The sequence below is a fragment of the Capra hircus genome, chromosome 14 (genome assembly GCF_001704415.2).
Source record: "Capra hircus breed San Clemente chromosome 14, ASM170441v1, whole genome shotgun sequence".
In the NCBI taxonomy this organism is placed as follows: Eukaryota; Metazoa; Chordata; class Mammalia; order Artiodactyla; family Bovidae; genus Capra; species Capra hircus.
The window spans coordinates 61,034,050-61,060,902 of NC_030821.1; the positions used below are offsets into that span (position 1 = coordinate 61,034,050).

The following is a 26,853-nucleotide window of genomic DNA, read 5'->3' on the forward strand; positions in this document are numbered from 1 at the left end:
TAGAGTTCCAACCCAGCTTGTTGGGTGTGAGCCTCCCTCACTTGGCTCTGATCTGGCCACGGCCGTGGTCGTAGGGGTGAGAGATCTACGAGTAGGCAGGGGTCTGAGCTGAAGGTTGTCTTCTGAGTTCAGGCATCTCCTGGCATGTCTCCCCCATTCGCCTCCCTCCTCTGCCTCCCACCCCCTGGCAGTGGCACTTGGTGGGCTGAGGAACAGAAGCCTGTGCTGCAGCTTCAGTGCTCAGTACAGAGCGGAGGCTGGAGTGTGTGGGAGGGGTGTCCAGACCTGAGACCTGTGAGCCAGGAGACTGCACATGCTGGGCTTTGGGTTTGTTCCGTAATCAGTCCATTGAGCAGGTCACTGGAATCTTCTGCACCAGTTTGCTGAACACTGTCCTTTTATCTTATTCTGTCTTAATAAATAGTTAACCTTTAATTTACATTTTTGAATCATTTTTCAAGTGCTTACCATGTTGGTTCATATTCTGTTTCCATTTCCAAGAAAAACATACTGTTTGGCAGAAATAGATTTTAGTCCAAGTTATTTTGTAAGAAATTGAGATTCAATTGTAGTACCCTTTGTGTCTTTATCATTTCTGTCTATCTTATAATTAGTGGTATGGTAAGTGCTTAAAATGTGGGCATGGATATTTTTATATTGTTTATTAGAACTGTGGAATTTTGTGGAATTTATTGAATTTCTATTGTAAGTGTTTTGATGTTGAAACTTAATTATACACGGAAGACCATTTGAATACAATTAAACTTAGAAAATATGAAAGGAATATTAGTAAAAGCATATGTTTAAGGTTTATCTTAATATATTAGATAATAATACATTTCAGGTATTAACACATAAAGGCACAGATAATTCCCTTTTGGGTCATTAATCAGGCAGAACAAGCTTAAGGAAGAACTTTGAATCATGGAAGCACCTCTACAGTATCTATGGAGACAAGTCTTGCTGACAAGGGCATGGTCCTGGCAAACAGTAAAATATGTCATTCTTTAAAGTCTGTCTTTTGTTTTAAATTAGTTTATTTCAATTGGAGAGTAATTACTTTATAATATCCTGATGGTTTTTGCCATACATCATCATGAATCGGCCACAGGTATACATATGTCCCCCCAATCCTGAATCCCCCTCTCTCTTTCCTCCCCACCTATCCCTCTGGGTTGTCCCAGAGCACTTGCTTTCTGTGTCGATGTAATTTAAATATTGAATAATCTAGAACACAGTTAAGTTTGAAGGCTATATGTATTTAAGTGTCTCAAGTTTAAAAAAATTCTCTAAAATTGTTTTCGTGTAATCGTGAGATACCAAATGTCCTTCGCTTGTATTTCTTGAGTGGTGTTGTTAGACTGTGTTATACAGGTTTGTTATTCTTAAAATGGTGAATCATCTCAAATACGGTGATATGACTGATCTAAATGTTTCTTCATAATTTTTAATGGTCTTATTATTTTAGTTAAAATAATCAGGCTTTATAGTATGGTTGTTTCTGAAATGTTACAGCTTACTTTTAAAACAGATTCTTCTGTTAACAGACTATTCTTAAAAAAACAGTCCTGGAAATGTTACCTATTTTGGTTTTCAGGTAGCTTCTGAAATAGTAGTTTTGTACTTCAGATAATAAAGGTATCTTGCTTACAAAGGTAGCAGGTACTGGCAAATGCTTCGTTTTGCATAAAGTCATGACTTGGTTGGAAGTTAAGTAGTCAAAGCTGATGGGTCATTTAATGGACTCCTTTTGGGGTCGTTTATCATTTGATTTTGGTGATAGAAATGATAAAGATGTAGCAATTTTCTTCCTGTCTTTATGTTTTGATGATTTCTTTGCGATTTTTCTTGGTGTTTGTGGAGAATATTTCTATTTACTTTCAGTTTTTAAATTTAAAAAACTTGCCATGCAAAGTGACTTTAAAAATTCTATTCCTAAGCAGTTTTACTATATATTTAGTTGTTTACAGGTCATAAAAATACTTGTTTTAATTAATAAAATATAAAGTAACTCAGGAAACAAAATTGCTATTTATATATCCCTTAGTACTTAGGACCAGGCCACCTTGATTGTGTGTAACAGGAAGACAATAGAAAGCTAAAACCTAATATTTATCCAGTCTTATTTATCCTCTTGGTTTGGATCTTACCAGTTCCTTTTTCAAAAGTATTATATCACTTATGATTTAAACTGTATCTTTGAAGTTTTCTTATGTGTATCTATTGGAGATCATAATAAACTCCCAAATGTAGTAGGCAAGGATAGAGTCAATAAACTGCTCAACATTAGAATGTTTAATGTAAGATATAGATTTAAAAAAAAATGCAGGTGTATGTTTTTGTGTATCCTTTATAAAGGAGCCTTGGTTACTGAGTCTTAAAGGTGCTATTTCTTCTTTCAGAAAAAATTATCCTTAATACAGTGTTAATACTTGTAAACTTTGTTTCTGTGTCTCAGTACTATATCAGCAAATCTGAAGATTTGGTGAGGCTCCTGGGAGCTCACTGTGCTCCAAGGCGAGAGAGGAGGCAGGTTCTCCATGTGGCTGCTGCCTGTGCTCTGCCTCCGGTGTTGCCAGACTCACTGACCTTCCCTCATGAACTGATGCTTGATTTCACAGGTTCTCTGAAACACTGGCGAGCGTTTGAGGAGCAGATAGTAAACATTTCTGGCTTCTTGGGCTAGGTGGTCTTTGTGGCAGGACACAGCCTTCCTCAGACGCCCCGAGCAGGGGTGGGCGGGGGGTTTTGTCCACTTCATTGCCAGAGCAAGTGCAGGCCTCATGCAGCCTGTTGGCCGCAGTGTGCGGACCTGTTCTGCTCTTCACACGCGTTCTCCAGGACGTCCTTCCTTTAGCCCGTTCTGTTGTAAACCAGTCTTCCAGCCCCAGGTTTAACGTCCCTTGGGTATCTGGCTTTCACGGGGGAAGGCCAGATCATCTGAATCACTTTTGTGCATGTACCATAAGCGAAACAGTCTCTCCAGCTGTGTTTACTCGGAAGAGGAGGTCAGATAAAAGGAGCCTGGATTATACCCTGTAAGTGCTTCGTGAGTTGATAATTGGCATAGCATTTATTCACAACTACATGTGTGTGTTTGTGTGATATGTGCACATGTGCATGCAGTCGACCTGACTCCTTGGAGGGCATGCTTTGGGGTGAGCTGTTTCCTGTGAGACAGTAGGTCCTGTCTCCTCTCCCCTCCAAGGACACTGTTCCTTGTTTTGGAAATGCTGTCCTGACAGAAGCCACATGAGTGCAGCGTTGTCTGCTTTATTGAAGATTTTCATTCTGTTTGCATGGAGGACCATTGTTTCCTGTAGTTTGTTGTATAAATGAGTCACAATGTGAGTACTGAAGACTGTAATGAAATGATGAAAATGATAGCAGTTAATGTGTGTCGTCTGCACTATTCTGAGCTGTACCCACAGTCCTAGAGGCAGTGTTGGTGTCCATGCTTCCTAGATGGGAGGACAGGATCAGACAGGCCATGACTTCAGCCAGGCTTGTCTTGTTGGTTAGTCTGATTTAGCTATAATGATGTGAAAACTGATACATTCTAATGTTCTTCCCAGCAGTAAGATTGCCAATGAATTACAGTCTAGCAGCTTAGCCGCAGATAACAGAGGTTGAAGCGGCACCTTTATTTCCATCATTTTTTTTTTTTTTTCTAATAAGAATTTTGGGAGTGCTCTTAGCCTGGTTAATGCATGATAACCTTTTTATCACAGAGCCACCTGCCCTGTTCATTAATGAGACTTGTCTCTAGGGTGGATGTCTGGGGGTCGGAGATGAGCTGGAAAAGCCGTGCCTCCTTCGGGTGTAGTCAAGGTATAAATTCTAAATTAAATTCAGGGTTAGTATAGTAACTTACATTTTAGAAGACTTAATGGATGCATGGCTGGGTGTAGTACCCTAATTTTATTCTTGATTATAGGCTCCTTTTCCACATGATTGATGTTGGATTGGAGGAAATGAACTGACACTGTGCTCTGGCCCCTTTCTCACTGGAGCAGTCCCACTCCATCTTGAAGAGAATTGTGGCATGCTTGAAGAAATTTTACTATTAGATACACAGTCAACATGATTTTGAACTCTTTCTACGATAGTTGAACGTTTGGGTATATCAGTCGTGTTCAGATGGTAGTTTTATGAGAGAGATAGGTTTTAAACACAGTTTTTAAACATGACAAGACATTCAGATGGTGGGACAGAGAAATGCTTAAAAATAGTCCTCTAAGCTATCACTTATGTATTTTACCATCGGTTAGAAATGGCATGAAGGAAGGTTTGTTCGCTTCTGACACAGGAAAAGAAGAAACTATTCCAAGAATAAAACACTGACAGAAATAAAAGTTTGTAGCCCAAGTTATTTTATAAGAAATTATTGTTGAAATATGAGGGCTCACTTTCATATCATGTACTGGTCACACTTCCTATAAAATGTTTAGAGATTGTTTTTGGTCTTATGGCGTTTCCTAAAGCTCTGTTCAGTGAAAAATCTGTGTATTTACTCTTAACACTTTGAATAATGTTTAAATTATTCTGAGGTGAGTTTGGTGCAGTTGGAAGGGAAATCTCTTATACAGGTAAAGTCTTTGTTTTTTAAATTTTGTAAAATTCAATAGTTTAATTCTTGGTTATAAGAGTTTTTGAATGGTATAACTGTATTTGGAAAAGAAGAGATGATTATTTTCCTGGGTTTTCTTCCCAGTGGAAGGTTGTGAAGTTTGTCTTGTTTTAATGAAGTTGTCATAGCTGTCACAGTTCAAAATGCACATTCTGACAAAGTACTTTAAGAAAAAGAAGTGTCTGTGATTCATTTGGCAGGTTGTTTTGGGTGAGGTATGAGAACACTATAGGAGTCTTTCCTGTGTCCCTGAAATCCTTTATTGTGCTGGAACAATAGTCTAAAATGTTGATGACAGCATCCTGTGGCACGTGATAATCTAGGTGTGCAAATTTTCAGCCCCGATTTCAACAGTGTATTGAAGGGGAATGTTGTTTTTTCTACTCTCAGTCAGCTCCTAGACCTAGAATACCCGTCTAAGAGGGAAGCTGCAGGGCAAGGCTAGGTCACCCTGATCTCCTAGCAGCTTATCAGAGAATTATGTGGGCACGTTGGCAAGGTCCCTGCTGTGAATGGAACGTCTGTGCATCTGGAGATGAAGATAACCCAGCGTGCACCTGTAAAGGAGACCCCTGCCGAGGTAAGTGATGGAGTCGGTGCCCTTTTGGCCAAGCGCTCATGTTGTAAACCAAGATACCTGTGCTCTCGGTTTTCCCACAAATACTGTTTGTATGTTTTATTTTAGTAAGGGTATGTCAGATACTCTCCCCTTTCTATGTAAGTCTAAAAAGCCATTAGGTTTTCAGGTTTAAATCAATAAATGATTATAAGTCTAAAGTGATTGAATTTGTAGTTATTACAGTTCAAAATTACTTCTTTTTTTTTGTATACAGATAATTTACATGGTTAGGAAGTATAAGTTGGTGGAATTCAGGAGTGTAAGACATCTGTACCTGGGAAATTTTGTTTTGGAAAATTTCTTCAAAGAATAAAAATGATTGCTACTTTTCATGTTACTAACAGACAAAAAATTTTAATGAGATGCCCTAAATAAAGTATGAAAACTAGGAGAGAACACAAGATCGATACTTTTAGGATTAAAATTAGAACCATAGAAAATATCCTTTTCATAGGCCTCTTGCCATTTAAAAAAATTTTTTATTGTTTTATTTTCCTTTCTTGGGTTCCATAGTTGATGTGAAAAGTGGAATTTAGATTTTCTCTTTCACCGTTTTCAAACCTAGATTTTATGTGCAAATCTCAAACAGTAAAAACCTCTGGTTGGTTCATTAATGCAGACTTCTGGATTATACAGAATTGTGTTTATGGTATAAAATATGTCCTTTGCCTACAGAGGTTTGTGGAGACTTAGAGAAGGTGCAGCTTTCAGAATCTAGTTAAAACTAAAAGGAGGAAACTTTTATTTTCCTCTTTACGCTGGAAACACTAACAGCAATTGTAATTTACTTTGACCACCTGGTAGCTGTCATTCTTGCCTCACATCAGTCAGTTGTTCTTTATACATATATGAGCATATCTGTAAACATTTGCCTGAAGAATTCTAATCATAGACTTTTGGAAGAATATTGTTAGCAGTAGAATTTGTATGAATTTATTTACATGAAATTCTGTTATAAAAACAAGCCATGATTTCAATGTCAGAATATAAAGTGTCTAAGTGAGATCCCCATCTCTGCCTAGTCAGAAATGCTAACACTCATCTCCAAGTCCTTTTAGGAAGGATCATCTTTAATCCATGTATGTATTAGAAAATAATGTTGTAAGTATAAGCAGTTTGAGCGTTGTTTTGTTTCCTTTACTATCATGAAGGACTTGGGTATTACTGGTGGAGAAGGTGAAGCCACAGCTGTGGATGTAATAAACAGTCCCCAGATGAAACACTGTCTCTGCTAGGCTGTTTCTTGTAACTATTAAGTCATTGTGTTTTAGTGTTTATATTTTAAAATATCATACCTTTCTCCCTGATTATGCCCTTGAAACTTTACTATTTTGTATCTAGAAATAATCTAGTCCTACTACTCCTTTTGGAACGTTGCCTCAATTCAGTTAAACTTTCAAATTTGAGTGTGCTGGTAGAGGAAATAAATTTGGTGTACTAAATGAAAGGGTCTTCACACTTTCGAAGACCCCATATACATGTTAGAAGTGTATGTTCCATTTGCATTAGTAGAAATCATTTGTAAATGTAAAGGTCTAACTTTTCTCTGTAATGATTCTTTGTAACACTTCCTAAATGGAATATACGATAGTATACTTGGCTCAGATCTGCCTTGTAGGGGAAAAGCCTTTGTTTCCTAGAATAAACAAGGGTGGCTTATTTAAGATCTTCAGAGAGGCCACTAAAAAGCACTTTTAAGTTAGGCGACAGTTGGTTTATTAAAGGCACGGTTTTGTTTTGGCTTTTTTACTGTTTAAGTTTTGCTTTTTTTAGTACTTTGTGGGAAAAATCATGTGTTTTGTAACATGAAACTACAGCTATTTATAGCTTCCAATTTAGTAAAGCAAGAACCATCATGTTGATTTAGAGGGTGCCACAGGCACATATTTTTTTCTGTAACTGTTTCTGGACAAATCTCTAGCCCTGAGATTCTTGTGATTAGCATATTTGTCAAGTTTGAGTTCATGTTCAAAGTTGGTAGGTGGAAAAGATGACAAGTCAATTACATTTCTTAGGTTTTTTCACTTAATAAATATTTCTTGAGGACTGTAAAAGGTGACGGAGATATAATTAAAGTTCAGAAGACGTGTTCAAAGAGATAATCAGGGAAAGCAGGGGAATGTCCCAGAGGAAAGATTGTGCTCAGGAAAGTATCTGAAGCTCCTATTCACAGTTGATAAAGTAGAAGGGCAGTTGCTTAGTGCTTTCAGTTTATGTGGCTGTTGAAATACACACACACACACACACACGTATTTAAACGAGATCTTGAGATATTTTACATGCCAAATATTTGAGATATTGAGATCTCATATGATTTTTATCCTTTCCGTGCATCTCATTTTCCACCAGCCACATTTCAGGGCTCCTGTCTGCACAAGGCTGGTGGCTAGTGGGGTTGATTGCCCTGTCTGACCTTTTAGATCCCAGCTCACTGTTCTTGGTGAGCCTTACTCTGGCTCCCCAGGCCTGTCAGTTCCCTTGCATCCTCAGCCATACTTATGGAGTGGTGTTCCTTTAGAGCATTTATCATCCTCATAAGTTCATCTTTAATTGGTGAGATTGTTGTCTCTTTCACTGCATTAGGCATGAGTGCCTCCCACTGTATATCCAGTCTTTACACACAACTGGGGCTTCACAAATAGTGTTTGGAGTGAATTGTGCTAATTGCTAGTGTCAGGCCACTTGACCAGAGTCACATTTGATTTTAGAATCAGGCACTCACTTCTTTCTAGTTCATTTTGCTGGGATGAGAGTGTATAAAAATATCACTAATTTCAGAAGCAGTTTTACTCTAAATTGTTTATTTGTAATAGCGTTTTTGTAGATAATTGTTCTGTAAGCTGTAGGAAGCTTTTAAACTATAAGCATATTTTTAAGTTGATTTAATAGACTAAATGATAAAAGAGGTTTAATAATACAAAATAATTTTACTTAAATTCCTTGCTCACGTTCATCTAGAAAATTTTAAGAGTGGCTTAAATTATTGTAAAATTATTTAAAGTGAATTTTTATAATAGGGTTTTTAGGTTGAAAATACTAGGCTTTTTTCTTTCAAAGAATGATTACTGTAACTTTGAGATGATTAAACCATGTGATCCACAATATCTAGTTATTTAAAGGCCCAGGGATTGTTTTGGCTGTATTTTAGACAATCCTAGGTTGTCCAATAGTCTTGAGTATAAGAGAGAAATTAAATGCTGTCCCTTACATATGTAAGTGTATACTTTCGTGAGTGTTACGCAAGTAGAGACTGAGATCTTCCTGAAGAGCTTCGTAAGAGTGCTTTGTGTAGCGTAGCTCGTATTTGAACTGTACTTGAAGGGATGCTGGGCGTTTAAGCAGCAGAGAGGGAGGGGCCATGCAGTCACAGGAACAGCACAGACCTTGTAGTATTTCCTCTAAACGATGGGAGGCCTGTAATTCCACCCATGGCTACAGCAGTGTCTCTGGGATGGGGGCAGAGCCAAGAAGGGCCCTGTGTGGCCTCTGAGAGGTGGGAACCTGTCTTGAGCAGCTGGGCACAGGGTGGTGTTGGGGGTGGCAGACGCCCAGAAGGAGCCAGGGTTAGGACCACCCGCCCTGTGGGTGTCGAGAGAAGAGGGCAGGCTCTGCACTGTTTCCCACTCCCCACCCCGGAACAGGAAGCGAGGACTGGGCATCATCCTGGGAAACTTCTTTAAATATCAGTGACCACGGGGTGTCTGTATATTAAGTGAATTTAATGGAAACATATTGTGTAAAAAGTCTGTGCTGTGCTTGGTCACTCAGTCATGTCCGACTCTTTGCGACCCCATGGACTGCAGCCCACCAGGCTCCTCTGTCCATAGGATTCTCCAGGCAGGAATATTGGAGTGGGTTGCCATGCCCTCCTCCAGGGGATCACCCCAACCCAGGGATGGAAGCCAGGTCTCCTGGATTGCAGACGAATTCTTTACCGTCTGAGCCACCAGGGAATCCCTGGTAATAAGTCTGTTAACTACCAAAGGGCAGGATACATTTTATAAAATAAAAATGATTTCAGAGACATTTTTCACTGCATGCTGAGCCTTTTAATGCAAATTATTTTGTCCTCAGATGATAACCTGACTTTGCTGTGTGGTCATATTAATTTCAATCAACTTAAAATTGAGAGGGTATTTTCATGAATTAATTTCTTAAAATTACTGTACATGTTTTATTAGTGCATTGGGGTTTTAACTATGTATGTTAGAGACTGTTTCAGTTTGTCAGTCACAAGAGTGTTGTGATTCACCTTCTGAGCCTTAAGTAAGGTTTCCGTGTGGGGGAAAAAATAGGTTGATGTTTTGGAAAAATGTACACTGTGTCATTGATAATAAAACAATATATTTGATCACTGTTAGATTTCATAAATATACATAATTCAAATTCAAATTTTATGATATTTTATCCTTATAATTAATTTTGGTAAAACTTCACTTTCAAAGAGTTGGATTATGTTAATTTTTTAGGGCTCATCTTTTGTTTAAATGAATTAAAATACTTTTTATTTCTCCATACAGATTTGAGTTCTGTGAGCCTGCATTTGTGGTGGGTAATTGCCTGCAGATAGCATCGGACAGTCACCAGTATGATCGAATCTACTGTGGAGCTGGGGTCCAGAAGGACCATGAAAACTACATGAAGATTCTGCTGAAAGTCGGGGGCATTCTGGTCATGCCCATAGAGGACCAGGTAGCGGCCACCATCCTGCTCGATGGCGCGGGAGACACGCTCAGTGTAGGATGGGGGCTGATGCGCCAGCGAAAGGCGCACTGTGATTGTTAGGGAAGAAGTACTCGCCACACCGGTATCTATAGGAAAGCACTGAAATGGACTCACAGCTCTTAACCAGAGCAGGTGTGGAAAAGGCCCCTTACCTAGGGATAAAAGCGCCAAGCTGAGCTCTGCCTGTGTGTGTTGTTGGCCACGCTGCCCCTCCACACAACACCCCCGACCCACCCATGTCCTCACTGTGGAATGTGGTGGCCTCTTTTAGCTGAGGGAGTGGTTGTAACTACTTAACTATTTCAGAGACCAGTAAATTTTTAGATCTTCTTTTAGCACTACATAGACTCATTTGAAACTATCTTTCACCTACTTGCCTGCCTTTGATTTGGAATTATTAGGTATAATAAACGTGTGAAATAATCTATTCAGAAAATGGGTGGATCTTTTACTGCCGATCATACAGAGTGAAGGAAGCCAGAAAGAAAAACACCAATACAGTATACTAACACATATATATGGAATTTAGGAAGATGGGGCAATGATGACCCTGTATGCAAGACAGGAAAAAAGACACAGCTGTGTATAACGGACTTTTGGACTCAGAGGGAGAGGGAGAGGGTGGGATGATTTGGGAGAATGGCATTCTAACATGTATACTATCATGTAAGAATTGAATCGCCAGTCTATGTCTGACGCAGGATACAGCATGCTTGGGGCTGGTGCATGGGGATGACCCAGAGAGATGTTATGGGGAGGGAGGTGGGAGGGGGGTTCATGTTTGGGAATGCATGTAAGAATTAATTTTAAAAATAAAAAACTAAAAAAAAAAATTTATGAATATACATTTCAAAAAATTTCTTTTATGTTCATACTAACCTAAGTCTGAGATGTTTACAACACCCTGTGGTTTGTAAGTGGGAGCTGGACTGTCCCAGATGATTGGGACCTAGTGTGGTCATCTTGGCATCAGCACTTTCAAAGCATGTGAATTGCAGGTCGGAGGACTTCATCACACTGTGTTTGTCAGTTATTAAAAAGAGAGAATATAAAGCACTCATTAACATACATTCTTGGAAACACATTAACTTGAATGCTTCCAGAGTTGAGACTCCCAGATTAATCATCTTCTTCCTGTTTTCCTTTAAAGATATATTTTTAAAGATCTAAAATATGGTTTCCCATTGGTATTTTATTGAATATTTCTTATATACATTATGCTAATGTAAAATATAATAATGGGTTGACTTTTATAATATAAATTGATGATACTGATTTGTCCTGATCAAGCCACGTAATGCTGATGGGTGTTTGCTGAGTGGGAAAGCTCTAATCCCTTTGTGCCTAATTACATTTATTCATGAAATATGAAGTTGGGATTAGAATCTGTATTTTATTACCACCCTGGAAGATTGTGAAGTTGACTCATTGGTTCAGTAATCAAAATGTGTTTTTACTGATATAACACTTTAACTATACAACTGTGTGAGACGTGTGTTTTGGGAGCCAGTGGCAGGTATGTGTTAGAATAACACCCCTTGATGACATCAGACCCCCATATTAATATAACCTGCAAAGCCATTTGTGTACATGGAATATGTTGTGAAACTAGTACTTGAGATTCCTCCTGTATTAGTTTATGGTAAATATTTAAATGAAGGTAATTGGGTACATTCAAATACAAGTGATTATAGAGTAATCTCTGCTATTTTTCTGTTAAACTTGTGAGTGTAAGGTGGTCACACTTCCCTGATTGAGCCATTCTGTTTTTTTTTTTCACCCTCTAAATAGTTAACACAAATTATGCGAACTGGACAGAACACTTGGGAAAGTAAAAACATCCTTGCTGTGTCATTTGCTCCGCTTGTGCAGCCAAGTAAGAATGACAACGGCAAGCCAGACTCTGTGGGCCTCCGTAAGTAACCTTGTGGGAGATAAACAGAGCTGACTTGTGGGTGTGTTAGAGAGAACCTTCCCTGTAGTTGTGGCCTGAGAGCTTCAGTTCACAGTACAATTCAATAGCAGTCAAGACTAGTATTGTCTGGTCCACTGGATCTTCTCATGACTAGGAACCAAGAGGCTAAAAGTCCAAAAATACTATTTTTGAATAATTAGGGCTGAGAATTGTCTGAAAGCTTCTGTATTATCAGAAGAACATCTAAATGAAGCTCGTGTGGAAGCTATTTTAGGACTTGGGCGTGTTAGAAGTGGCTGAAGCAGGTCTGAGTCCTTTTCCACTCTGGGGCCCTTGGGTTCTTCTGAACTTGGGCTGCTGTGACAGGGCATCGGTGTGGTGGGTCCCTAGGACAGCAGGCAGTGTTGGCAGGAGAGGCAGACAGTGCAGGTGTCGAAAGAGCACCCGGAGTGCAGGGGAGTCGGGAGCAGAGCCACCGAGAAGACAGAGGTGTTTCTTGGCATCTTTGTAACTTCGGAAGCTCTTTCCTGGGTGATTCTCCACCCCACCTCCTGCAGCGACCCCTCCTTGTTCGCCTCCCCTGTCTGCCCCCTGGTCTTAGCAGGTCATGGGGCTGACAGCAGGTTATGGTGGGCTGATGACACCCTCATTTCTGTTGCCAGCCCTGCCCCTCAGTCCCCTGACTATTCAGTTCTCTGTGCTCCACTTGCTGTGAGTTACCTGTCCTTCCCAAGAGGGTTTATGCACGTGCCTGAGCTGTCTGTGTCCACGACCCCTTTGCCACCCCATCCGCTGGCCTTGGTGCTGGAGTGATCTGCACATAGTCAGTGTTCTTCCCTGAGTCTTTATTTGATGAAAGTCAAAGTTTTTACATGTCTCTGTCTTCTGATGTTCACTGAGAAGTGAACAGTATGTAATGTTTCACTTTTTATGTTTTCCATGTGTTTTTAGCCCCCTGTGCTGTCAGGAACCTGCAGGACTTGGCTCGCATTTACATCCGACGCACACTTAGGAATTTCATAAACGATGAGATGCAGGCCAAGGGGATTCCTCAGAGGGCTCCGCCCAAAAGGAAGAGGAAGCGGGTCAAGCAGAGGATTAACACTTACGTCTTTGTGGGCAACCAACTCATCCCCCAGCCTCTCGACAGTGAGGAGGACGAGAAGATGGAGGAAGACAAAGAGGAGGAGGAGAAGGAGCCGGGCGAAGCCTTGAAGCCGGAGGAGCCGCCCCAAAACCTGCTGCGGGAGAAGATCATGAAGCTGCCCCTGCCAGAGTCTCTAAAAGCCTACTTGACATACTTCAGGGAGAAATAGCTTAGAGCAAGAAGAAAGGATGCCTACTGATAATTCCTTGCGTCTTGAAAATGTAGCATTTGTTAGGAGTTAAAAGAGAATTCTTTCTTTCATCAGAGTGAATTTATAGTGGAAAAAGGTATAACTTGTTTCTGTCTTAGTAATAAAAATGATGTATTCAGTGATTAAAAAGAATCCCTTTTATAAAATATATTTTTCTTTAAAATCTGAAAAATTGCTGTTTTAACTCAGAGCAGCTTCAGGAGTGGAACTCAGCCGTAGTCAGGACTGGGTCTGCAGATCCCTGTTTGGTTCCTGACAGAACTAGTTAGTGGTGAGGGCTTGACTTAACTTCCCTCAGGGAGATACAATCATGAAGCGCATGTGATTGGATTTGAACTGCAGTCATGTACAGTTCCTGCCTGGGAACTCTGTCTAGCAAGGAAGGCAGACACTTTGCAGACCCCCTACTTGCGTTGCAGTCCCCACTGCGAAGTTGCTGTAGACCTACTCCGGGCAATGTATGAGTGCAATAACAATGCAGATACTGAATAATTTAGCTTTAAAAACCCACGTTTCATGGAATTCAACAGCACCGCTACTCTCGCTTTTGAATGTGTTGCCAAAAGACATGGGGAAAGCGTCTGCTTCTCTCATCAAGATTTTAAGAACTCATCAAGTGAATATCAGAGCAAAACATACATGCTTAATACAGCTCTTAGTTTGTATGGACCCTTGACATTTTCAGTATTTAAACATGGTGAGGCTGTGTTACTCCGAAGTTTTAGAAGGTAGTGGTATATTTAGGAATGTTTTCCTTGTCATCCACTGTATAGAGTATTTGGTTCAGGAGAGGCGTAGTTCTGTGTGACTGTCAATGGCTCGTGGATGAGTCAGGCCCGAGCAGGCTGGCCACAGGTGCACTTTAGCAGAGGGAGATTCTGGTTGATTGCAGGCTTGCCCTGGACAGGTAGGGCAGGACAGCCTGCCCTGGTCTGAAACTCATCTCTGTGGTGTCGGGAGCGTTCACAGAAATGATGTGTAGATGCCTTTTGCTTTGAAAATCCGGAATCATAGTTTAATCTTGGGACCTGCATTGGGCTCATTTAACTTCTTCCCATGTTTTTATTTTGTGGTTGTTTCTTGTGGTGAAATAACAGTGGTTTTCATTTTTCGCTTAATATCACATACTTTATTCATTATTTGAATGTCAGTGGTAAAACAGGTAGTAAAGGCCATTCGTAGCTTACTAGGGCCTGAAGAGTCATTCCTTGCTTAGGAAAGTAAACAGTGTAGCCTATTTACTATTTAGTGTTCTGATGGATTATACACATTTTTAGAAGGAAGAATTTGAGAGTGTCACTGCCACCAGCATCACTGTTAGAACTGTTGATCAGACATGCTTGAGGAAATGCAGTCACAGTGCAGTTGAAGGACCATGATGTTCTGCAGAGGTTCACACATAGACGGTTCCAAAAACACCTCAGTTCTGAAAACTCTACACATGTAAAAACAAGTGTTCCAAGTATTCTGAGCATGAATTATCCCAGGATCCCTTTAGTAATGTCAAAGATGATTTCACGGAAGCTGCTGGTTTTACACCAGCGACTGAGCTGGGGGCTAGGAGGTTGGGGGTATAGTGTCTCCACAGGGTTTCTTAGAGGACTACTAAGCTATAGTTACTGATGCATGCGCATCTTATTTCTATCAAGGAAAAACAGTTGTTTCATACAGTTATATTAGAAATGGTCATTTTATTTTGAAACAAACGTGTTTTAGGAGATGAATCTTGAGTTCCTGGTGCCCACATATTTTTATCTTGTACCCTCACCCCAGCTTTGTTGTTTTTGAAACAAGTGTCCACGTATGTGAAGATAACCTTTTCTTAAATGATTTTACTATTCACAAGGGAAGTTTTTGTTAAGGATCTATTTGGAGATTGACTTTTTCATATCAGCTTTCATTCTGTTGGCCTTGGCAAAATGTACCATAGATTTTCATAATCATTGCCAATTTTTGGTCATTGAAATGTATCTTTTGTGTTTTTAAATGCATTTGTTTTACAGTTGCGACTTTACTATTGAAGAAGTAGAAATAAAAAATGAAATTTTAAGTGAAAGCCCTTTATTAATGGAAATATATTAGAATGATTGAGGATATTTTGGGTGTTTATTTTTTAATGAATCATGTTATATTTGAGTGTGAATAATTATGCTTATAAGTGGAGAGGTTGCAAATAAAGATGAAGTAATTGAAGGTGATGAGCAGTGCATTCATGGGGTTTTACAGCAGGATAAGCTTTATTTATTTTGCAGAGAGGAGGTAGGCCTGAAGAGGGGAGCAACACTTCCCTGAGACCACTGGTTGGAGATGGCGTGAATAGTGTCCAGTATCTGATAAAGTCCCAAAACTGCCAGCCACACTGTAACTACCAGGAAGGTCATTTAAATCTGTGCTGCTTGTTGGTTGATATATCTTGGTTCTAGTATTAATAATGATGTTATTAAAATAGCATTTGTAGTTAAAATACAGAAAATGTAAGCATCGGTTTCTAGCTGTTTAAGAGGATAAAAGTGAAGCAAAAGCTGTTAAATTACAGGAAAACTTGGAAAATTATTTTAAATAAACACTTGGCATATAATTAAGCATCACTGTCAGTGGCCTGCATTTTCTTTTTCCCTTTTCAGGTTTAGAGAAGAAGCTCAGTTCCCGCGGATGTATGCTGAATTACAGCATAGAGGTGTCTGTGTCTGGACATCTCATTGCCTTTTGGCTGCTGCCACGTCTGAAGGCTGTGGGGTTCTTAGAAGTTAATTTTTATAAACTATTTGAGTAGAGATGAGGGATATTTATAAGGTGCATGTGAAGTCTAAGGACTGATTGAACGCACATGTAAGGGCAGGCATCTGGCTTTCCGCTGTGGTTTTATACACACTTGTATCTCTAAGCGATGTGAGTGCACCCTATGGATTCCTGTGCACTCACTTTTTACTGCACATTGTCTCTCTGAGCCTGGTCCCTGTTGTCTGTAGTGATGCTAGGTCATAGCTTGGTTACCTGTTCATCCTACTGCTGATGGACAGGTGGTCCCCCAGACCACTCAGCATGCCTGCGGCTGTGTGCGCCAGAGTCTGCAAGCACCCAGCCAGGAGCAGGAACCACTACCCAGAGGCTGTGACGATGTCCACCTTTCCCAGAAGGTGCAGAATTGTGCAGACTTGTGTCCCTTCCAGCAGTGTTTAAATGTTCTAGCTATTCTGTATCCTCACCTACATCTGACACTAGTGCTGTTGGGCTTTGTCACTTATTAGAGAGGTTTTGCGTCTTTTCAAGTGCTTCTTGGTTTCAGGTTTCCTTTTGGTAAAATTCCCATTAAAATTTGGTAAAATCTGAATTCACCAAAATCTTTTTGGTAAAATTCCCATAAAAAAGTAAAAGATGCTTGCTCCTTGGAAGAAAAGCCATGACAAAGCTTATGACAAAAGCTAGACAGTGTATTTTAAAAGGAGACATTACTTCGCCAACAAGGTTCATCTAGTCAAAGATAGCGTTTTTCCAGTATTCATGTATAGATGTGAGAGTTGGACCGTAAAGAAAGCTGAGCACCAAAGAACTGATGCTTTTGAACTGTGGTGTTGGAGAAGACTTGAGAGTCCCTTGGACTGCAAGGAGATCCAACCAGTCCATCCTAAAGGAGATCAGTCCTGAATATTCATTGGAAGGACTGATTCTGAAGCTGAAGTTCCAATACTTGGGCCACCTGATGTGAAGAACTGACTGATTAGAAAAGATTGAAGGCAGGAGGAAAAGGGGATGACAGAGGGTGAGATGGTTGGATGGTATCACCGACTCAATGGACATGAGTTTGAGTAAGCTCCGGGAGTTGGTGATAGACAGGGAAGCCTGGTGTGCTGTCGTCTATGGGGTCACAAAGAGTTGGACACGACTGAGTGACTGAACTGAAAATTCCTATTCAGGTCTTTGGTAAATTTTTGTAGATAGTTTCTTTTTAAAGATTTTTTTATTTTCAACCTTCGTTGTATCCTTATGTCTTTACGTGTGTTTCTCACTAACTTCACAGGCTCTGCCCTCAATCTTTCCCAGCATCAGAATATTTTCCATTGAGTCGGCTCTTTGCATCAGGTGGCCAAAGTATTGGAGCTTCAGCATCAGTCCTTCCAGTAAATATTCAGGATTGATTTCGTGTCTAATTCCAGTATCTGAACTCTATAGTGGGCTTTTTCTCGTGAAAGCTAGCCTACTATCAGCTAGCTTTCATAAGCCCTGTTTCTCTTGTACTTTCTGAGCACTGCTCTGTAAGTGCTGGATTTAAGGTTTTCACACCACTCAGGGAGAGTGGCATGAACATGCATGGCAAAGCGAATCTGGGCATGTTACATCTTCAGGGAGACTTAACTCCCTTCCTCCTTTCGAATAGCAAATTTTGAAATAGACAGTTTTCTTTGCCTTCTCTGGGAGCTGGGGGTGAGTAGATGGGTTATTTTTAGTTCACCATTACTGAACTTGATAAGGATGGAGATTCTAGTGAAGACTCCCCATTTAATTTAGGAAAGGGCTTTTCTCTTTTTCCTGTGACCCTGCTGTCCCAAATCTGTAGTTAATGTGACTTGCTTAGTTGTTCAGTCGTGTCCGACTTTTGTGACCCTATGGACTGTAGCCCACCAGGCTCCTCTGTCCATGGGATTCTCCAGGTAAGAATACCAGAGTGGGTTGCCATTTTCTCCTCCAGGGGATCTTCCTCACCCAAGGATCAAACCTGAATTTCTGGCATCACTTAGTTAAGTAAATTCTCTAGCTAAACAAGACTCCACCTTGCTGACTTAGCATATTCACGATGCAGCTGTGTCATTCATAAGCTCCCTGGGTCCTGCAATTCTTAGCCTTATATTCATGGAAGGCAACAGTAGGTTTTTTTTTCTCTTCCCGTTAAACATCAGCTTAGGCTTTTAAACTAGAAAGTTTTTAGTCTTTCCTTCCAGAAAAAAATGCGCTACGAATACAATGTAATATTTATGATATTTTGAGCTGAAAATGGTAATAAACTTGCTCTTGGCCAAGTTCTCCAAATTGCAAACATCAGCAAGAGTGTTGGAATGATAGCAATCGGCCTGAAAGGAAGAGGCTGGCTTTGTGGTTTATTGATAACAGACAATAAAAGACACATGAATGATGTCAAGCATAGTTCAAGGTTATTTTAAAATAAATCGTTCTTGTTCATGGAGACAAGTTTTTTCTTTTTTTATATTAAAAAAAAAAAACCCCACGTATTTAAAAAGTTCGAACACTCTGCCAAAAGAGGGCAGTATTCACTTGCAGTAGAATAGAAAGTGACTAAACAATTACTGAGAAAAGGTGAATGAATGTTTTCCCTCATACTTAGAAGGTGGATAAAATTTGACAAAACGTTCTCCACTCACCATCTTTGTCTCCCACGCTGGTCATCTGGAATTGTTGCCCAAATTGACCAAGTTTTACTTTGTTTTCCTGTTTTATATATATTTCAAGTTCTACTTTATGGATGAGAGTTGTTTGAAGAGTTCAGTCTGTAAAGATAGAATCAAGAACTTCTCATACATACCTGCTTACCGAGCGACCAGAAAGTGCACGCTGAACGGAGAGACGCATTCACAGCAGAAGCTGCTCCTTCCACCGGTGCCGGCGCGCGAAGCGGGCAAGCGCCGGGTCTGCAGGCGCGGGGTCCCCGGGGGCTCTCCGCGCACACACGCGTCCGCGGGCGAATCTGCTCCGGGGGCTCAGGGCCACACCGGTCCTGTTACATATTCAGTAGTCAGGGAGAAGCCAGAAATCACTGGCCCAGTGTCTGAGGAGCGCAATATACAGAGAGAAAGGAAACCATCTTTTGAGAGCAGACAGGAGTAGGGGGTATGTGCACGTAGGTAAGCCAGTTATCACCACACCTGCCCGTTAGGGTTTGAAATGTTATTAGATAAAAAGAAGAAAAGCTGTCCTGCGTGGACGAAATAACTAGTCACCGTGAGCTCCGAAGCCCGCCCCGCGGCTGAGAGGCTGGGCTCCGGAAACGGTGCCGCGACCGCGGGGGAAGGACGCGCCCCTGCCCGGCGGCTTTGGCGCGGATGGGTCCTCTACCCGCGACCCCCGCACGCCCCAGACGAGCCCGCCGGGCCCTCCCCCCAATCCCCGGTTCCGGCCCAGATGGTGGTCAGAGCTGGCTTCTACCTTTCCGGCGATCCCAGGCCTCCGCGCTTAGACTGAAGGAAAGCGCTAGCGGTGAAGTCCTGAAATGAACTGGTGCTCTCCTGGGTCCGTCTTCTTTCCAACTTCTTCCAGAAATTTCTATGGAGAACTGTCATCTTCATTCCTTTGGTAACTTTCCTGCACAGACTCCCGATTTAGTCCCTTCATCATTCTCACACCCACCCCGCCCCACTCCCACCTTTCCTGCTCTGAACTGAATGAGCGGGGTCTGCTGCATTTGGAAATAACTCGTAACCTCGCGCGGGGCTCGCGTCCACGCCGCGTACTGCTCCGGGCTGGGCCTCGTCCCGCACTGTCCGGTGGGCGATGCTCCCGGTTCCCCCAAACCACCCCCCGCCCCGGCCCCGCACCCCTCGCCACCAGGCCAGGAGCGCAGGGGCCTGTGGGCACCCAGTTCATCATCCAGGGGCCCCTGTGGGCTGGGAGAGCACACCACATCCTACTTCCGCGTGGGATGTGGGGAATCATGAAATGAGGGTTTTTAGCTTGGTAATGAAAATTGACACTGGTGGTTGGCTGTTACACATAAAACATATCTATTCGGCCCATATGTCTTCATCGTAATTGTTATTAAGTATTTTGTTAATTTTGTATGCTCCTGAATATGGAATTATCTTACTAGAAACACACAAAACAGATTTTTAAGCCTAGGGCCACTTCCCGCAAAGTGGATGCTCTTCCTGGCTTGTCAAGTCTCAGGACCGTAAATAGCAAATCTCTGAGTGTTTTTTAGAAAGTAAAAGAGCATACTTTTGGAAAAGAATACTTGCAGAAACTGAATCATAAATAAAATATAGCTTCTGGCAGGAATTGGGACGCCAAGAAGAAGACGTAAGGGCTATTTTAAGAACCGTCCTGGTCGGTCGTTTGCAAGTGAAGGCGTGAGGGCTGCACACAGGAGGAGCTGAATTCAGCGACCTGGGTGTGAAGCTGGCTCTTCCTGGTCCTCCCTGGGATCCAGGGAGAGATGCTCAGTCCCACAGAGCCTGTTCCTTCATCCACAGCACAACAATACCTGACTTGGAGAGTTGTGGGTCTGGAATAAATAAGGAGCAAGAAATGCCTTGAGGGTGCTGGTCCTTGGGAACCAGGCAGTGGGTAAATTCTGTACTTCTTACAGGTGTGTGTAGAGGACATGGAGGAGGAAGACGATGAGGACACGAGGGTGACGTGTCTGAGCCTCTCCGGAAGCAGAGGGTCAGGGCGAGGAGCAGAGCCTGCCAGGATGGTGGACACCCGCCCGCATCCCACCCCAGCCTGAGATGGTCAGCTGAGTGAAGTCATCCCGGGGCCTCGCCTCTGACGGTGTGGCTCATGGCTACTGCGGAGAAGCGATTCAGGCCCGGGTCTGTGAGTGTTGCTCAGATCTGGACCCTGTTTCCGCCCGCATCTCTGTGCCTCTCTTGCTTCCTGTCACACCCCAGAGGACACTCTCACTACCTCCCACCCCCGACTCCAGCTCACTTTATGCAGCCTGTGTGCTCTGCACTGACTAAATTGTGGGTAAAAGGGCTCTTACTAGAAATCTGAGAACTGAAGGTGAGGCTGGGAGCTACCTTGACCTCCTGTTCTGCTGAGGGTGGGTGAGCTCTCACCTGGCACCAGGTGCTGTGGGAGCCCTGTGACTCTGGCCGCCAAGTTTACTGGGGATCATTGCTTCTGGAGCCCTTGTGGGGCGTCAGTGTCCTGGTGCTCACACCATCCTCTGCTTGATGACGATGAGGTTCTTACCACAGGGATGTGGAGGGGGTGCTCGGAGGGGTACTCTGTCCCCCTCATGGGTAAAAGGGGGGAGTTGAGTCTTCCTGCCACAGGAGGGAGCAGTGATGACAGAGGTTCTAGGCTGTTGTGTCGTGTGTACACATGGGCAGGTGGCTGTGAGACTGCACGTAGGAAAAGGGAAGTTTGTGCATCTTATTTACCTTGCACGTGAAAATGTTGAAGGTTTGAATCACAACTCAAGAGCCTGCTGTGAAGAATGTAGCCACTGACAGAGGTGAGGACAGCCTGGTGTGGTGGGCTGACTTTGCCTGCCTCTGTTTGAAGGTGTCTGTGATGGGGGATGCAGACGGCGGTCTACTCTGAACACAAGGGAGCTTACAGCCCAGGAGGGGATTCAGGGTGGCAGGTGTGAGATGACTGGCAGGTGTGAGATGACTAAGAGGAGACGTGGTTGAGGGGTGGAGTCTCTTGCTGGAGGTAGAATGGGAGGATCACACCTCGGGGTGGGGGGGGTCACTCTACACCCACCTGGCAGATAGAAGAGGGGCTGTCCCCCCCATACTTTTGAACGACCATGAGTGGAGCAGTGTATTAAGTTGCCATTGGTATTTTTCTTGATGGATTAATTTCATGATAAAGGTAATAAATATTAGAACCACTGATTTTCTACCCTTTTGTCCATGTAGCTTTTTCTCTATTGAGGATACAAAATTTCTCTCCCTTTGTTCTGCTGAGGTTTGCAATCATATCAGCCTGTAAATTTGCACCAATGTGCTTTGTGGATGGAGAGTACTAATTAGTAAGTCAGCTACCTATGTAAATAACTACTGTATAAATACATGTTCAACATAGTTTATGGGAGAACAAGCCCTATAAAAGCTATATTATTCTTATGTACATATTTAATTTTGGAACAAAATGAATCACTGTGAAACCTTAAATTTCAGAAGCCCTTCCTTGGGTAAATTATATGCAGAATACAATTTCACAATGACTGAAAATAGCCTGCGTATCTTACTCTAAAGTGTGAAAATGTCTTATAATAATAGACACATTTTTTGATCATTTATATGAATTTCATAAAATAATATGGAGGAATTAGGTATATACATTTTCAAATTATAGTTTTTTTTTAAGAAATAACCAGTGTCTGTTCTTTTGTATCTACTCTATTGATGTACTTTTAACTCATTCTTTTAAATCTCTTTTGTGAACTTATATTCAGAAGATATATGATTCTTTTAATCATTTAAATATCAACAGCAATCTAAAGTTGTTAATACTTTCATCTTCCCACCATAGATAATTTAGAAACAGTAACATTGATGACATTTCTCTGGAAAGCAATAAGGAATAGCCTTTAAAAAATGACGGTTAATAAAGCATTTTTATTAACTAGCTAGTTATTGCCATTGAAAGTTACATTGATTTTAATCTTTTGAGGTTCGACAATATTATTGTTGAGAGGGGAGGAAAATTCTGATATTCTTCCAAAATAAATTGTTCACCTTCTCCAATCCTTTGTGAATCCATGGACTGCAGCATGTTAGGCTTCCCGGCCCTTCATTGTCTCCTGGAGTTTGCTCAAACTCATGTCCATTGAGTCGGCGATGCTAACTAACCATCTCATCTTCTGCTGCCCTTTTCTCCTACAATCTTTCCCAACATCAGGATCTTTTCCAATGAGTTGGCTCTTTCTATCAGGTGGCCAAAGTGTTGGAGCTTCAGCTTCAGCATCAGTCCTTCCAATGAATATTCAGGGTTGATTACCTTTAGGATTGACTGCTTTGATCTCCTTGTTGTTCATGGGACTCTCAAAAATCTTCTCCAGCACCATAATTCAAAAGCATCAGTTCTTTGGCACTCAGCATGCTTTATTGTCCAACTCTCACATCCGTGCATGACTACTGGATAAACCATAGCTTTGACTGTACAGATCTTTGTTGGCAAAGTGACGTCTCTGCGTTTTAATATGCTGTCTAGGTTGGTCATAGGGCTTCCCTGATAGCTCAGTTGGTAAAGAATCTTCCTGCAATGTAGGAGACCCTGGTTTGATTCCTGGGTCAGGAAGATCCACTGGAGAAGGGATAGGCTACCCACTTCAGTATTCTTGGGCTTCCCTTGTGGCTCAGCTGGTAAAGAATCTGCCTGCAGTACGAGAGACTTGGGGTCAATACCTGGGTTGGGAAGATCCTCTGGAGAAGGGAAAGGCTACCCACTCCAATATTCTGGCCTGGAGAATTCCATGGACTGTAGTCCATGTGGCCACAAAGAGTTGGACACGACTGAGCAACTTTCACTTTCACTAGGTTGGTCATAGCATTCCTTCCAAGAGGCAAGTATCTTACTTTCATGGCTGCAGTCATCATCTGCAGTGATTTTTGGAGCCCAAGAAAATAAAATCTGTCACTATTTCCATTTTTTCCCCATCTATTTGCCATGAATTGATGGGACCAAATGTAAAACATAGACTTCACTTTGAAAATTCGCTTTAAGTTCTGAATATTATGAAGTGAAAGAATCCTGTTGTTTCAGTCACCATTAAACCATTAAAATTGCAGAGATATTAAACAGCTTTCCTATAGATTATATGTCAATGGATTAAATAAGACACTCATATCAAAGCACTGCATTGAAATTACACTGCAATCAGTATTTGATGCTCTTTTATTTTTTTATTTTTATTTTTTTTAAATTTTTTATTTTTTTATATTTTAAAATCTTTAATTCTTACATGCATTCCCAAACATGAACCCCCCTCCCACCTCCCTCCCCATAACATCTCTCTGGGTCATCCCCATGCACCAGCTCCAAGCATGCTGTATCCTGCATCAGACATAGACTGGCGATTCAATTCTTACATGATAGTATACATGTTAGAATGTCATTCTCCCAAATCATCCCACCCTCTCCCTCTCCCTCTGAGTCCAAAAGTCCATTATACACATCTGTGTCTCTTTCCCTGTCTTGCATACAGGGTCGTCATTGCCATCTTCCTAAATTCCATATATATGTGTTAGTATACTGTATTGGTGTTTTTCTTTCTGGCTTACTTGATGCTCTTTTAAAATCATATTCTACATAGTAGCCATGTCTTCTTATATCAATTTACATGTTTCCTAAGATTTTCTTAAGCATGACTCCCGGGAGCAGGATTCTTTTGGGGAGAGTGTTTCCTAGAAAAGGCAAGGGCTGCTGTAGAGGATTGCAAGCCACTTTTCATGTTGCACATAAAGATTCAGTTCAGTAGAGCAGCCTTGAATAACTGGTAATAAAAAATGGACTGCTGCTGGAAATGGTGTAAATTGTGTACACTTAGTGAAAGGACTTTTCAATGTGAAAGACTCAAGATGCCCTGTTTCTTAACAGAATGTTGAATTTGATAACATGGTAAATAAAGGTATGGGCTTCCCTGTTGGCTCAGTGGTAAAGAACCTGCCTGCCAATGCAGGTGATGAGGGTTTGATCCCTGAATTGGGAAGATCCCCTGGAGAAGGAAATGAAAATCCACTCCAGTATTCTTGCCTGGGGAATCCCATGGACACAGAAACGTGGTGGGCATCCATGGGGTCACAAGAGTCAGACAGACTTAGAGACTAAACAACAAATAGCAAACAAACAAAGGTGACCAGTCTGGTCAAACTATAGCAAGTGAAAGTGGAAGTGGCTCAGTCACGTCCGACTCTTTGTGACCCCATGGACTCTACAGTCCACGGAATTCTCCAGGCCAGACCCTAACGCGTAAAGAATCTCAGGTAGATTCTTTACCAATTGAGCTATCAGGGAAGCTTCCCTGGTAGTTCAGATGGTAAAATGTTTGCTTGGGAGGAGCCCCTGGAGAAAGGAATGGCAACCCACTCCAGTATTATTACCTGGAGAATTCCATGGACAGAGGAGCCTGATGGACTGCAATCCATGGAGTCGCAAAGAGTTGGACCAACCAAATTATAGCAAAGTGATCTGCTATACGGAACCTCCAAGAGGAACCCCTATGCAGAATGCAGGCTGGAAAAGGGGGCTGGCTGGATCTGACGCGGGGGAGTCTGGTCTACCCTGAGGGTCCCATCCTCCACCACATCCCTTCTCAGTCTTGGGTTCAGCAATAGATTCCTGGATATAGTACCAAAAGCACAGTGACAAAAGAAAAAGTAGATAAGTAGTTCTTTACCAAAATTAGCAACAAGGATGCCATTAAAAAATAAGACAAAGAATGGGAGAAAATTTTCAGATCATATATCTGACGAGAGTCTTTTGTAAATAGAACAAGGAGCCCTTCCACCTGGACAACAATGACAACAAGACAGGTAACACAGTCAAAACTGAGGAAAGTATTTGAAGAGCTGTTTGTTGAAAGAAAATACACAAATGGCCAAGAAAGCCCATCAGAAGATGCTCGATGTCATCAGTCACTAAGGAGATGCAAGTCAAAGCCGGACCTAGCTACAACTTTAACCCTTGAGAATCACGAAAATGAAAAGATAAAAATAAGTGTCAGCAAGGACGTGGAAGAACCCTGCTGATGGAATTGTGAAATGAACCACTTTGGTGAACTTCTTGGCAATTCCTCAAAGCCTTAAATGTAGAATTACCATATGACCCAGTAACCCTAATCCTAGGCAGATAACCAAGATAAACAACGATATGTTTCCACACAAACGGCTGTACAGGGATGTTTATAGTAGTGTTTCCTTGTTCAGTCGCTAAGTCGTCTCTGACTCTGCGACCCCATGGACTGCAGCACACCAGGCTCCTCTGTCCTCCACTATCTCCTGGAGATTGCTGAGATTCATGTCCACTGAGTTGGTGGTGCTATGTAACCATCTTATCCTCTGCCACCCCCTTTTTCTCCTGCCCTCAGTCTTTCCCAGTATCAGAGTCTTTCCCAATGAATCAGCTCCTAGCAGTAGGATTCATCAGGATGTGATCCAAATGCCCATCGACCGATAAGTGGATAGAGACAATGTGGTCTGTCCATTCCCTGGAATATCCTTCAGCAGTAAAAGAGCAGTACTGATTCATGCTACAGTGTTGAAAATGCTTTGCTTGGTGAAAGGAGCCAGACACAAACCAACATATATTGTATGGTTTTATTTGTATGAGCATCTAGAATAGACACATCACGAGGGCGATCTGGTTTTGATGTCTGTCACCTCATTGATCACCAGGGTTGATCTGGCTGGTCTGGCTGGCTAGGTGGGTGTCCCCTTTCCTTTCTCACCTCTCCCAAAGCTGCATGCTCGGTTGAAGGGGACAACCATCCCCAATAGAGGAGGACCGGTCCTCGGTCAAGGGCATGCAAGCAGTTGTGCTTCCCTGCTAGAACCTCCAACAAGCTCTCAGAATAGACACCTTGTAGAGACAGTGATGTAGGGGCCGTGGAGTGGGTGAGTCTGTGGGAGGATTTCTGCTCGTGAGGATGTGTGATGAGATAGATAAATGTGGGCATGATGATGTGTTTTGGGTTTTTTGGGGTGATGAAAATATTCTAAAAGTAGATACTGGTGATTGCTGCACAGCTCTGCCAACACGCTAAAAACACTGAATTGCACACTTTAAGTGGGTGAGTTTTTTGGTATGCAAATTCTATCTTAGTATGGCTGTTATACAGTTTTCCCCTTGGCTTTCATTTTCTCATTTGAGAAATGAGAAAGTTGGGGTTGATTTTAGCTTCTTCTTGGGCTTCCCTGGT

The 26,853-nt window shown here is 41.9% G+C and overlaps 1 protein-coding gene across 13 annotated transcripts in view; it reads left to right on the plus strand.

Annotated features, from left to right (window-relative positions):
* PCMTD1 (protein-L-isoaspartate (D-aspartate) O-methyltransferase domain containing 1) overlaps positions 1-15,832 on the plus strand; it is a 48,364-nt gene extending 32,532 nt beyond the window's left edge. For 11 of the 13 annotated variants that reach the window (XM_018058517.1, XM_018058523.1, XM_018058518.1 and 8 more), the window contains 3 exons: positions 9,770-9,941; positions 11,766-11,889; positions 12,841-15,832. In XM_018058517.1, coding sequence (XP_017914006.1) covers positions 9,770-9,941; positions 11,766-11,889; positions 12,841-13,205 — 661 coding nt within the window. In that variant the 3' untranslated portion in view covers positions 13,206-15,832. Of the gene's footprint in view, positions 1-5,020; positions 5,211-9,769; positions 9,942-11,765; positions 11,890-12,840 lie in introns of all 13 variants that reach the window. The other 2 variants (XM_018058522.1, XM_013969161.2) reach the window with 1 other exon arrangement.